Here is a 14,028-nt window from a genome sequence, read left to right as displayed (position 1 = left end):
GTGGGGGGCGGGGGGGGGGGGGGGGGCACGAGCGCGGGGGGGGGCGGAACCGGAACCGGCTGTAGCCAGGGGGCGGGGCCTCGAGGGCGGCTCTGGCGGCGCCTGGAGCGGCGGCCGCGGCAGCGGGACTGGGGCCAGTTGGTGAAGCCCGGAGTCCCATGGTGCGGGGCTACGGCCAGGCCGCAGGAGAAGCCCGAGCTCCGGGCCGCCCCGGCTGACCGTGCGGGTCCGCGCGGCCCGGAGCCGCCGTCGCCCTTCGGGCCCCGCGGGGGCGCGGGCCGGCCAGCCATGGGGTCCCTGTTCCGGAGCGAGACCATGTGCCTGGCGCAGCTCTTCTTGCAGTCCGGCACGGCCTACGAGTGCCTCAGCGCCCTGGGCGAGAAGGGCCTGGTCCAGTTCCGAGACGTGAGTGTCGCCCGGGAGACGCGGGCCGCACCTGCCTGCGGAACTCCCGCATCGAGCCTTTCGCTCGGGCCTCCTTTCTGTGGGCGCCTGGGCGCCCATTTCCCAGACGGGGAAGCTGAGGTCCACTTTCCGGCCAGAGCTTCCGCAGAGCGGGGTCCGAGCCCAGGGTCGCCGAATGTTTGGTCCGCGGCCGCCCAGGCCGGGTTAGTTAGGAACGCTCCGCGTCGTCTTCGTCCACTCGGGTCGTGCCATTTGATGCTGCGGAGCACCGACTCTGTGCCAGGCACTGGGCTGAGCGGGAGAACAAATCTGATAAGGCCTCTTGGAGCCCTTCTGGAACTTACGGGGCAGGGGGGACGTGAGAAATATTAAGCAAATAAATACGTAAACAGGAATATGTTTGCTATGCAGAAAATAAAACGGGGGGATGAGATAGTGCCTCAGTTGGGGGTGGTCAGAGAGGTCTCTCTGAGGAAGTGTTCTTGGGCTGAGACCTGAATGGGCAGGAGCCGGCGCTGGGAAGATCTGGGGGAACAAGGTCCCAGGTGGAGGGAACTGGAAGAGCCAGGAGCCTGAACTGGGAATGAATTTGGTGTAAGCTCCTGAGGGGCGGGATTTTTGTCATTTTTGTTCACCGGTACCTGATGATGTACATAGCACTGCCTAGGAAGGAGTTGGAGTGCAGTCAGAATTTGTTGAATGGGACCTGTCTCCCCAGCAAGTAGTAATAAACCCTTGTTTATATATCTGTTTATCTGTTGTTTGTCTCCACCATGGACTGTCAGCCCCCCCGGGGTGTGGGGTAATGGCCTTGCCTGCCTTGTTCATTCCTGATTCCTGAGTACAGTCCCTGACTTTGTGGGCATTAGTATGCCTTTGTGGAATGAATGAACAAGCTTTCATTGAGTGCTTGCTCTGTTGCAGACACTGAGTTTGGTGCTGGGGACTCGGGGGTGAGCAGGGTGGACAAAGTCCCTGTGTTTTTGTTGCTCACAATGTAGGAGAGACACACTCTGATTATGAACTGTGCTAAGTGCCATGAAGGAAAAGAGCAGTGTGAAAGGGAGATTATGAAGCAGGACCTTGCTAATTGAACTGGAATTCACTTGAATGAACATTTTATTTCCTGGGACCCAGCTTTCATCTCCTCTGGTTTCCCTTCATGTTTCTGAGGGCTCCTTAGTTTCAAGAGGGAACCACCCGTACCCAAGATCTGGTGTCATTGATCCCTGGGTTGGCCTCACAAGGCAACTGCCAGGTCAGAGAGAAACTCCTGAGTGGGAGGCGAGGCTGCAGAGAAGGCCCAGCTCTTCCTGGTTCCTGGAGCCATTTGGGCTTCAGCACGCGGTGCCCACTTTCCTGGCAGGTGCTGCTGTGCTGAGCTGTGACTTAGTAGCACCCGAAAGATTCAGGAAACAGTTGTGAGAGAGATGGGCTTCCTTCTTTATAACAGGTAGATTTCTTCCATCCTGTTAGTACTCAGGCCAAGAGGCTTAAATCAAGCTTAAATCTTAGAGGTTTGAACAAACACCCTAATTATCGCAAAGATGCAAGTTTCATTGAGTGCCATTACATTAGGTAGTAGGGGACACTTGGGATTCTTTTAAACTGAAAATTGGGGAAAGAAAAAGAAAGTGCAGTTCATCTTTTTCCAGAAGTAAAATAAAGCTGCCGTGTTAAAATGAGCTCTTCTTTGTGTGATGCTAGGTTTTCAGAGCTCAGGGGTGTGTGTGTGTGTGTGTGTGTGTGTGTGTGTGTGTGTGTGTGTGTGTGTGTGTGTGTGTGTGTGTGTGTCTGTCTGTCTGTCTGTCTGTCTTTGGGATGACTGTCAAGCAGCACTGGCGCTAGTGCAGAAAGCTCTGTCACCTGACACTTTTTCTGCTCTTCTGGAATTTCTTCCTGACTTTGTGCTCACCAGGTGGGATCCCTGACGTCTGTCTTTTCTGATTTGCACAGGCTGGAGAGTTTCCGCCTTTTCTTTTAGTGATCCTTCTAAGGGAGAGGAGGCAGGGCAAGGGTTTCTGTAGTGACAGCCAAAGAGAAGACCTGGAAAAGAAAGGTTATTCAACTCACCAGTAGGACTCAGTGAAGGGCAAGTCCATCTCACTTTTCTAAGGGTCTGGAATTTGAGGACAGCGTTCACCTTTTGTCTGTTAGCTGCTGGAGTGGGAAGATGGGTGGCGTGGATACCAGTCACAACAGCACCAGGCAGCCTTTGCTGGTTTTTCTAGGTTAAATGTCAGTGTTAAAACGAATCTGCATTAAAATGTACTTCATAGGGCTTCCCTGGTGGCGCAGTGGATAAGAATCCGCCGGCCAGTGCAGGGGGCACGGGTTCGATCCGTGGTCTGGGAAGATCCCACATGCTGTGGAGCAACTAAGCCCATGCGCCACAACTACTGAGCCCGCACTCTAGAGCCCGCGAGCCACAACTACTGAGCCCGCGTGCTGCAATACTGAAGCCCACGCGCCTAGAGCCTGTGCTCCGCAACAAGAGAAGCCACTGCAATGGGAAGCCCGCGCACCGCGATGAAGAGTAGCCCTTGCTCTCCACAACTAGAGAAAGCCTGAGCGCAGCAACAAAGACCCAACGCAGCCGAAACTAAATAAATAATTTAAAAAAATGTACTTCATAGCGTTAGCCTGGAATGAAAGGTGCTGTTGCCTCCCTCAGAAGAAAATAGAAGCAAAACTTTATAAAAGAAACCACGTGACAGAAAAAACCAGTTAACGTAGTGTGTAAGATGGTGACGGCGGATGTCAGATCCAATCGTGTGTGTTGTTGCCACAGAAATTTGCCTCTTCGTGAAGATTCTATATGTGGAACCATAGTGTCCAATTTGAGTTAGTGTTTGATATTGACGACAAAGACAGTGAAACTGAGAAGTCATGTCATTAATAGACAGCTTTTGATGGGTAGCTTCCTCTGCTCATTCTTAGTTCTGTTGAGATAGATTGTGTCTGAATCATTAGGACCTTGAAAGTGGTTACTACTTTGGATTAATATGACTTCCAGAAATGAATGTGAATGTGACAAGCAAGTGAAACTCAAATTTTTATCTTTCTTCTGGTTAACTCTTTAAAAAAAATTTTCCAAAAACTGAACAAGAACCAGGCCTTTGGAATAGACATTCTCAGGTTGTTCAAGCAGCTTCACGCCAAGCTGTTTCTAATTCTCCTTTTTGAGAGTGCCCAGTATAATGCTGCACGGAGTGAAGGTAAAATTCTTGCCCCAAATGCCTTTCAACATGAATGATTACTGTAATTTAAAAAATTGTAAAAGTAATATACATCCATTGTGGGAAATTTGGGAAGCATGAGATACTAATTTCCATGATCCCATTACCTAGAAACAAACACTTTACCTTTTTGGTTCATATTGTCCAATCAAACATTATTTTTCTAATATTATTATTATTATTTTTTAATAAATTTATTTATTTTTGGCTGCGTTGGGACTTCGTTGCTGTGCGGGTTTCTCATTGCGGTGGCTTCTCTTGTTGCGGAGAATGGGCTCTAGGCGCGTGGGCTTCAGTAGCTGTGGCTCGGAGGCTCTAGGGCACAGGCTCAGTAGTTGTGGCGCAGGGGCTTTGTTGCTCCGCAGCATGTGGGATCTTCCTGGACCAGGGCTTGAACCCGTGTCCCCTGCATTGGCAGGCAGATCCTTAACCACTGCTCCACCAGGGAATCCCTCTAATAATTTAAAATGTACATACATAGGTATTTTTAGATAATTGGAGCCACACTGATAATATCTTTAGTCTTTTTTTCACACACAAATCATGCATGACTAATTTCCTCATTTTATTAAATATTGTTTTACAATTTTTTTTATGGTTTTAAGCTTTATATGGTAAGATTTTTTTGTTTTAATAAATTTATTTATTTTTGGCTGCATTGGGTCTTCCTTGCTGCGCGCGGGCTTTCTCTAGCTGTGGCGAGCGGGGGCTACTCTTTGTTGTGGTGCACGGGCTTCTTATCGCGGTGGCTTCTCTTGTTGCAGAGCACAGGCTGTAGGTGCGTGGGCTTCAGTAGTTGTGGCACAGGGGCTCAGTAGTTGTGGCTCGTGGGCTCTAGAGCGCAGGCTCAGTAGTTGTGGCACATGGGTTTAGTTGCTCTGCTGCATGTGGGATCTTGCTGGACCAGGGCTCAAACCTGTGTCCCCTGCATTGGCAGGAGGATTCTTAACCACTGCGCCACCAGGGAAGTCTTGATAAGATGTTAAGTAAAGGGGAGAGTATATCGGAACAGTGAACTGTGGACCCATATTATAAACCAATGGCGGGACTTCCCTGGGCGTCCAGTGGTTAGGACTCAGCGCTTTCATTGCCGGGTCCGGGTTTGATCCCTGGTTGGGGAACTAAGATCTCAAAAGCCATGTGGTCCAAGAAAACCCCACCCATCAGGCAAGATCATTTTGAAGCAAATCCCAGATGTATAATTTCACTCATAAATATTTCAATAAGTATCTCTAAAAGGTAAGGACCCTAAAAAAATCATAACCACAATACCATTATCATACCTAAAAATTTTAATAATAATTTCTTAATCAAATACCTCATCGTTTAAAACATAATTTTTAATAAGTGCATAATAATCAGTTATATTATTGAACCATAATTTTTATCCAACTTTATTGATGTGTATCATAAAATTCACCCATTTCAAGTGTACAGTTCGTTGGTTTTTAGAAAATTTTCTGAGTAGCGCGTGCATTGCCACAATCCAGTTTTAGGCCGTCACATCATCCCAGTAAGGTCCCTTATGCTCATTTACAGGTCATCCCCCTACCTACCCCAAGACCCAGACAATCACTAACCTACTTTCTGCCTCTAGGTTTTCCTTTCTTGGACAGTTCATAGAAATGGAGTCACACAATATGTGGTCTTCTGTGTCTTTCATTTACATCATGTTTCTGAACATCCTCTGTGATGTTGATGTGTCAGTTTGTTCCTTTTTACTGCTGAGTAGTGTTCCACAGTGTGGATATAGGCTATGATTTCTTTAACCAGTTTTCTGCTGTTAAGCATTTCTTCTCTATCCCTGAGGTTGATGCTCTTTTAGATAAATTTTTGTCCGTATCCATAGTTTGTTCCTTTTGGTTGAATTTCTTCGTGGGATATTTCTGGGCCAGAGGATATTTTTCAGGCTTATTTTTTGGTAACAGTTGCCAAATCGCTTTCCAGAAAAGATGTGTCAGTTTATACTCCTATTCAGTAGTATACGAGGATGTGCTTCCCCGCAAACCATTGACTATCATATTTTATTTATAAAATCGAATTTATTTTTAAATTGTAGAAAATTCACAGCAAAATTTTCATCTTTTTCTCAGCTGAACCAGAATGTAAGTTCTTTCCAAAGAAAATTTGTTGGTGAGGTGAAGAGGTGTGAAGAATTAGAGCGAATATTGGGTAAGTTTATTTTAGTGACTTAAATAATTATTGTTAAATAAGTAAACCTTGTTCACTTTAGAAAAATTAGAAAATCTAGACAAGTAGAAAGGAAAAAAGAAGTCATCCATATTCTCACCATTCATGTATTCACTATTATGTAGGTTTATATATTTTTTTACTATTCATTTATAAAAGTAAGGATTTACATACATAATGGTCAGGTTATTTTGTTATTAGCTTTGTTTCTCATTTGATGGTACTTTAACATCTTTTCATGTCAATAAACAGATTGACTCATCGTTTATAATGGCTGCATAGTATTTTATGGTATTTAATGTGCTATAATGTATTTAGCCAATCCCTTGTAATTTATTATAACTTAAAAACATTGTATACACATTAATATATTACTTAAAATTATATCAGAGAACAGGGGAGGTAGGAAATGGCAGATAGATTGGTTGATAATTTCCTTTTTTCAGGGCTTCCTTTGCAGAGATCAGTGTTCTCTGACTGTTAACCATTAAAACTCAGCCGTAAAACCTTTAACGTCTTAGCCTAAAATAAAAGTCTTTATCAATTCAAACCTTGAAATTCTGACTGAAATAGAGAGTGGGGAACGATGCCAGTAATTGTCTGAAGTACCAAATTTGTTTTTAGAGGGATGAACAGAAAAACCTGGGAGTGAGAGTGTTGAGGAGGGGAGAGAAGATGACTTTTGGAATGATTTCTAATAGGAGTTAGGTAATTATTGTGGATTTTATATTTTTTTAATTGGGTATTTTTAAGATCGAAAGAAACCTGTTTGTCATCTGAAGTCTAGTCCTCTGCATATTGTTTGAGGTCCCATTTATTTGTGTGGATCATGTAGGGTAGGGTGATACCACATTCCCATCCTTGCCATGTATATAAGTCATTGGACAGGTCATATATTTGGAATGAGTTTTCAAAGGCGGGGCAGGAGTGACAACACATTAGACGTGTGCAGGACTTCCTGTAGCTTAGACTGTTTCAAAAAGAATGCAGACTTAAAAAGAAAATGAACTCTCAAGTAAATTTAGGTATAAAAAAATAGGTTAAAAAAATTTACATCCATTTCCAGAAAGCTGTTAAACCCAATGCTTCCTTTGCTATCTTATGGGTAAGACATCATTGCTTTTCTTCCTCCCTCCTCCCTTCCTCCTTCCCTTTCTTTTTCTTCCTTCCTTCCTTCCTTCCTTCCTTCCTTCCTTCCCTCCCTCCCTCCCTCCCTCCCTCCCTCTCTCTCTCTCTCTCTCTCTCTCTTTCTCTCTTTCTCTCTTTCTCTTTCTTTCTTTCTTTCTTTCTTTCTCTTTTTCTTTCTCTCTCTCTCTCTTTCTAATAAAATAACTAGTTAACACTTCCCCAAAATATTATATCTGGTAATGACTTTACCAGGTATTATGACTTTTATCCTAAGGAAATGAATGCTTCATGGAATTGAAAATGTAAACTAAAGAAATTAAGTTTTTTTTGGCTGGTTCGTTATTAGTTTCATGAATCTAGTTTTTAATGTAAGTAGAGAAGGCAGTGTAAGTTGCTCTAAGTTAAAACATCATGGCTAACTGGGGACTCAGGAGAACCTGACTTTCTGCCCTGTGGTCTCTTCCTTATAGAGGAGACTGATAAAGTATGTGTTTTTCCTGATGGATGTGTATTTCCTCCTAATGGCGTCTGCAGGGAGGTCGCACTGGCGTCTCTGGTGGGGACAATTATAGGTCCATCATTGGATTATTCCTGCACTTCCAAGTGTGTCCTTAACCTTCTGCTTCCTTTACAGGTGCAGATGCAGCTGTGACTCCAGAGTTCTTTAACTAGAGTTTTAGAAATGAAGGACGTGGGGAATTTCAGAAAATGTGTATCCAGTTTACTGTTTGTTTTGTCACTGCACGCTGATCTCTCTAAGCAGAATTATTTTGCAGATCTTTGGAAACAAGGCTGCAAAAGGCATCCTATCAGTCAGTTGGGACAGGCAAGATTTTATGCATTTAGACATTAGTTTTTAGATGACCTGGGAAAGGCTGGGATGTAAAATGTTCTCACTGAAATGTCCTGTAGTAAGTTTTTGAGTCTAATTTGTTTAACTTTTATTTCCACAGCATATTTGGTGCAGGAAATTAATAGAGCTGATATTCCCCTCCCTCAGGGAGAGACGAGTCCTCCTGCACCACCCCTTAAACAAGTGCTCGAAATGCAGGTAACTGGTTTCTGAAAAAGCGGTTTTAGGTCACTAACCTCAGAGACTGCTTATTCACTTACCTTATATTGTCTAGTGCTTTTCTGCCTTTCTTCTCAAAACTGTGGAATGAAAAGCAAAGGACTGTATTATGGTTAATTCTCAGTAACAAGTTATCTGTGATGAATTTTAACTGGAATTCGGTTTTCTTTTAAAATGTAAGACAGGGCTTCCCTGGTGGTGCATTGGTTAAGAATCTGCCTGCCAATGCAGGGGACACGGGTTCAAGCCCTGGTCCGGGAAGATCCCACATGCTGTGGAGCAACTAAGCCCTGCGCCACAACTACTGAGCCTGCACTGTAGAGCCCATGTGCCACGACTACTGAGCCTGTGCTCTAGAGCCCCCCAAGCCACAGCTACTGAATCCCGCGCGCCTAGGGCTTGTGCTCCACAACAAGAGAAGCCACCACGAGGAGCCCGCGCACAGCAACGAAGAGTAGCCCCTGCTCGTTTTAACTAGAGAAAGCCCGCGTGCAGCTATGAAGACCCAACGCAGCCAAAGATAAAAATAAATTAAAAAAAAAAAAGAATATATTAGAAAAAAATAAAATGTAAGACAGGTGGTATTGAACAGAGACTAACAAGAATTAGGTTGTGAGATCTGGGCTCATGTGATGGGACTTCTGGGCCTGTGCAGGCCTTAGCGCCTCTCCTACTGCAAGTCCTCGAGGCTTCAGGCCTGTGCCCTTCCCATTCTCCCCAGTTCACCCTGACCCTTCCCCCTCTAATTTTCAGAAGCTCGTGTGAAGGTGCTAGGTGGTTCCCCATGGGCAGCAAATGAGATTCCTTCTTCTGGAGTTCCCCACCACCGTGAGAGCACTGGCTTGTACATTAGCATCCCCCCTTCCCCCCATGAATTATCTCTTGAGGTTTTGCTCTAATCATCTGATAATTCATCACGCTGGGAAATAGACTAGAGCCCTTTACAGCTCTCCTAAAACAATTAGTACTGTATAATTAGGACCATTCCATTGCTGGCTGCTCTGTTTGTTTTTCTGGGAGGATGTCATTTAACAGTTGGTATATGAATGGACTCTAGAGAGAACTGTACAGTCAAATGAGAGCACTCATCTGGTTTGGCCTGTTTGGTGTGTTGCTTTTGATGTAATTACAAATATAGTGATTACTGGCTGCTTATCGTTTTTATAAGGCAGAACACAAGTACTGAATGTAGCATGTCAGGTGATTTGTTTGAATACCGTTTTATTGAGTCAGTGGGTTGTTTTACAGATTTCTGCTTCTATTGTTTTAATACTTAAGGATTGTTAAGGATGCTTGGTATATAACTAATTGTTAAAGAAGATTCGTTCTCTAGTATTTTTATGCTTAATTAATTGTGTTAAGTGAAGCTGCATAGAAACTCTTCAGCTAGAGACCAGGAATAATATGTTTGGGAAAGATTACCTGAAATTTTTCTGTGTTGCAAATAAAAGGGAATGTAGTCTTGAAAAAGGAAAACTCTTTGGTGTATTGGTAATGGATAAGCAGATGAAGGGAAACCAGAAGAAATGACAGAACCTGAGATTAGAGATTGGGTCCAGCCATAGGGCACTCATAGTCATCACGGCATCTGCGTGCTTGCCATCACAGGTACCTGAATTAATATGAAGCAGCAGATGATGGACTTTAAAAACCTGTGCATGGGGCTTCCCTGGTGGCACAGTGGTTGAGAGTCCGCCTGCCGATGCAGGGGACACGGGTTCGTACCCTGGTCCGGGAAGATCCCACATGCCGCGCAGCGGCTGGGTCCGTGAGCCACGCCCGCTGAGCCCGTGCGTCCGGAGCCTGTGTTCTGCAATGGGAGAGGCCACAACAGTGAGAGGCCCACGTACTGGAAAAAAAAAACAACCTGTGCATGTTTTCATATCCCTATCAAACTCTCATACATTATGGCTTTTTAAAACCTCTACTCTCTACTTTAGTTCTGGGTTACTGTGAAAAGAGTATTAGAACCAGACTTGGAACTAACCCTGCTGCCGTTTCATTTCAGGAGCAGTTGCAGAAGCTGGAGGCTGAGCTGAGGGAGGTCACGAAGAACAAGGAGAGGCTGAGGAAGAACCTCCTGGAGCTGACCGAGTACACCCACGTGCTGCGAGTGAGCAAGGCCTTCGTCAGGCGCGACGTGCAGGTGCTGGCGATGCTCGGGAGGAAGTGCATTTCTTCCTTTCTTTCTTTCTTTCTTTTGGTTGCGCCATGCGGCACGCAGGTTCTTAGTTCCCTGACCTGGGATCGAATCCATGCCCCCTGTAGTGGAAGCGTGGAGTCTTCACCACTGGGCCACCAGGGAAGTCCCAGAAGTATATTTCTTTTATAAAATTCTCGTTCCCCTAAAGTTTCGGGTTTTGTTATCAACTCCTGTAGAGGTGTTGCTTTTTAAAAGAGATAGAGGGACTTCCTCATTGGAAGAGATACTCCTTACTCAACAAGTGGTAGCCCCCGCCCGCCGCAACTAGAGAAAGCCCGCGCACAGCAACGAAGACCCAACGCAGCTAAAAATTAAAAAAAAAAAAAAAAGAGAGAGAGATACATTTAAAAAAAATGAGATACATTTTGATCTTACCTGTATCTTTCAGTTGGATTATATGACATTAAAAGAAGCTTTAAGCCTCTCCTTTGTTGGTTTTAACCGTAACCACTTCCTATTCATGAAATGCTTTAGTTTGCAGTTGAAAAAAATCTTATGATCATGAGAAAAAATTGAACACTGGAAGTCAAACTCTAAAATTTAGTTTGTTTTTTTTTCTTCTCAAATTGCTGAGAGTAATGGAATTAAAAAAAAAAGTCTGTATGGGAATAAAGAACAGCCTCTGCAGTAGTACGTACTCAGCTGAGAGAGAGGGGAGAAGTATGTCCCTTATGAGCTTTGTTTCACTTCCTGTGGCCGTGACCTCTGATACAGTTACTCTGTCTTGGATTAAGGCAATGACATAAGTTATAACTATACTTTTAAGTAAATGTCTTCAACTAGCTTACAAATAAGGGACAAGGAAGTTATGCTCTTTATCTATCAGAGCTGAGTTACCTTGGGGCCTTGGCACCCAGATCTGAGTCCCATGCCCTGCAAACTTGTTTGGAAACACGACTTGAGAATTAAAGTGTCACTTTCAGTGAGACACACTTGGTTTCATATCTCTTTGTAGTTTGAACCCACTTACGAAGAATTCCCTCCCTTGGAGAATGATTCTTTGTTGGACTACAGCTGTATGCAGAGGCTGGGAGCAAAACTAGGGTAAGTGACAACTGGCGGGTCGAGCTTTACACTGTCCTTGTCAGTGGGAGACGAGCTGTGTTGAGTGGAAGGACGGCCACCATCTGAAAGCCTGTGATGGAATGAAAGAAAGTGAATATTTGTTTAAGAAAACACTGTACTCCTGTATTTGTTGAGTTGAATCACTCAGCTGTATTGACTTTTTAGCTAAGTACGATGGGAATTTCTTCTTTTGGTATAATGAGGTGGAAAGAAGGAATTTATGCCAGTTATGCCATTCTTCGTTACTCCATAGCCTAAAATAATTGGTCATTGAAGCGTCAAGTCCTGTTTTGTTTGGTGGAAACGGGCTAAACTGAGTTGGTTAATTTATTAATCATATTTTAAGGGTGTCTTTCTACTGTTCACTCTCTCTGTTTACTTGAACTAATGGTAACTTGTTTCCTCATGTGATTTGTGATTTCTTTTTATTATGAACTGTTCCTCTATTCCTTATGTGTAGGAATTCAATGATGTTTAGTTTGAGGCTGTATTCTTTCAGAGAGAACTTATTTTTACGTATGTCAGGTACTTGGGAGCACTCTACCTACCTGGAATCATTTTACGTTAATTTCTCCGCTTGAGTTTCTTTGTTTTTCTGTTTGTTTTCTCTCTGCCTGATGCATCCTAACATGTGGTTGTAAATTCTCAAGTAACACTCTTCCCCTTCTCTCCCAAACCAAAGCCGAAATAAACAAGTTTGCTTGTAGGCTCCTTTGCAAGGTGGATTTTTTTCTAGTCCACCCATTCACTTAAGGTGTAGCCCTTTGTTGGGGGGCAAGAGTCCCAACTTTGGGGGGATTGGGGGTTCAGTTCCATCTCTTCACCTGATATCGACCCAGAGCCCATCTCCTGTCTCCCTTGCTGGCATTGAAACCCAAGGCCTTAAGATACTGGGTCAGTATAATACATCAGGGCACAGCTACAAGGTCCTGTTTTATTTTTGGATTCCAAGAATTTCTCTAAATTATGGGCTCAGCTCTACATTGAAGAGGACGTTTCAAAAATATTTTATGCAGCATTTCAGATATTTTGCAGTTGGAGGGCTTTGAGGATATCGCCAGCACTTGGGCAGGCATGAAGGGCTTCGCCGCCCTCTTCATGCGGTTTGGTAATCCTCATTGCGCTTACTGGACCACAGCCTTTGGTGTCTCACAGATTTGTGTCTGGCCTCATTAACCAAGGGAAAGCTGAAGCATTCGGGAAAACGCTGTGGCGAGCCTGCAGAGGGCACAGCATCGTGACGCACGCAGAGCTGGAGGGGCCCCTGGAAGACCCTGAAACGGTGAGTGGGCACCCCCTCCCCGTTTAGCAGCGGCGGACTTTGTGCTGAAGCTGGAGGCACAGTGCAGAGCGGAGCACTTCAGTGAGCTGTGCACCACGTGCCTTGCCGTCCTTGGATGCGTTTGGGGGTTATTTCTTAACATGGAGGACTCTCTCCCACACCGCCATAGTATGCCTGGGACGTTGACGTGGATACATCGCCACCCTCCCAGCCTCAGATCCTGTTTGGGTTTCACCAGCCGTCCCAACACTGTCTGTTTTTTTTGGCATTTATTTATTCATTTATTTATTTGCGGCCGCGCAGCACGCGGGATCCTAGTTCCCCGACCAGGAATGGAACCCGGGCCTCCTGCAGTGGAAGCTCGGAGTCCTAACCACTGTACCGCCAGGGAATTCCCACAATACTGTCTTTTATAGCAAAGGATCTAGTTTAGAATCAGGCCTTATACTTAATTGTCATGTCTCTTTGGTCTCCTTCATTCTGGGATAATTTCTCAGTCTTACCTTGACCTTCGTGACCTGGACATTTAAAAATTATTACAGACCAGTGGTTTTTATTTTGGTAGAATGCCGCTCTGTTTGGGTTTGTCTGATGTTTTCTCATGATTAGATTCAAGTTATGTGTCTTGGGCAGGAAGTGATGCTCCTTCCCATCAGGGGTGCACAATTCCTTTGTCCCATTACTAGTGATGTTCACTTTGATCACTTGCTCAAGGTAGCGACTCCTAAGCTTCTCCACTGTGAATTTATTACTCCATTTCCTTTGTATTTAGTACATGTTTTGGGGGAGGTGCTTTGAAACTCTGTAAGTACTCAATTTCTCATCAGATTTTCAGTGCATTAATTTATTTCCTGTTTTATTCAATGAGTTATACTCTGTTACTGTAATTCTTTATTTTGATATTCACATGCTCTAGATTTGGCCATTGGAGCCCATTTAGCTGGCTTTTATCTTCTTTTTACATGTTCCCATCATTTTTTGAATGCTTCTTTGCTTTCCTGCATAACAAGATGTCCAGATTCATCTTGTAATTTCCCTCACGCAGCTCTGGAATCAGCCATTTCTCCAAGGAACCTGGTTCTCTTTAGTGGAGAATGGTAATTAGAAGCCAGGATGCGGTCTCTGGGTGTGCCCATGGGGACTGAGGTGTCGCTGTTCCCAGCTCTGTCAGTGGACAGCTCTAGGATGCACACATGCACACGGCTCACACACACTCAGAGCTTTATTTCTGTACCTGTGTGTATATATGAAAACTGTGAGTTTACATCCAATTCCAGTCCAACACCACAGGGTTCATTCTAAGTTTCTCTCTTTCTGTGTTTGTAACTCCTTTCTTCAGTGGTGGGAAACTTGGCTGCCATTATTGTTAATGTACTGATTTGATCAGTCCCCTTGTGTGTGACCAGTCTGCCCATTGATTTCCCATCTCTGCTGCACCGCTCTT

At 44.4% G+C, this 14,028-nt stretch overlaps 1 protein-coding gene across 1 annotated transcript in view; it reads left to right on the top strand.

The window, feature by feature from the left end:
- The first annotated feature begins 45 nt into the window (after positions 1 to 45).
- Positions 46 to 14,028, top strand: part of ATP6V0A2 (ATPase H+ transporting V0 subunit a2) — a 35,980-nt gene continuing 21,997 nt past the window's right edge. Inside the window, exons 1-6 of the mRNA XM_007448658.1 lie at positions 46 to 405; positions 5,738 to 5,816; positions 7,916 to 8,013; positions 10,043 to 10,180; positions 11,193 to 11,281; positions 12,458 to 12,584. Coding sequence (XP_007448720.1) covers positions 289 to 405; positions 5,738 to 5,816; positions 7,916 to 8,013; positions 10,043 to 10,180; positions 11,193 to 11,281; positions 12,458 to 12,584 — 648 coding nt within the window. The 5' untranslated portion in view covers positions 46 to 288. The remainder of the gene's footprint in view (positions 406 to 5,737; positions 5,817 to 7,915; positions 8,014 to 10,042; positions 10,181 to 11,192; positions 11,282 to 12,457; positions 12,585 to 14,028) is intronic.

The sequence above is a fragment of the Lipotes vexillifer genome, unplaced genomic scaffold, assembly GCF_000442215.2.
Source record: "Lipotes vexillifer unplaced genomic scaffold, Lipotes_vexillifer_v1.1 scaffold21, whole genome shotgun sequence".
Classification (NCBI taxonomy): domain Eukaryota; kingdom Metazoa; phylum Chordata; class Mammalia; order Artiodactyla; family Lipotidae; genus Lipotes; species Lipotes vexillifer.
This window is presented reverse-complemented; position numbering and strand designations above follow the sequence as displayed.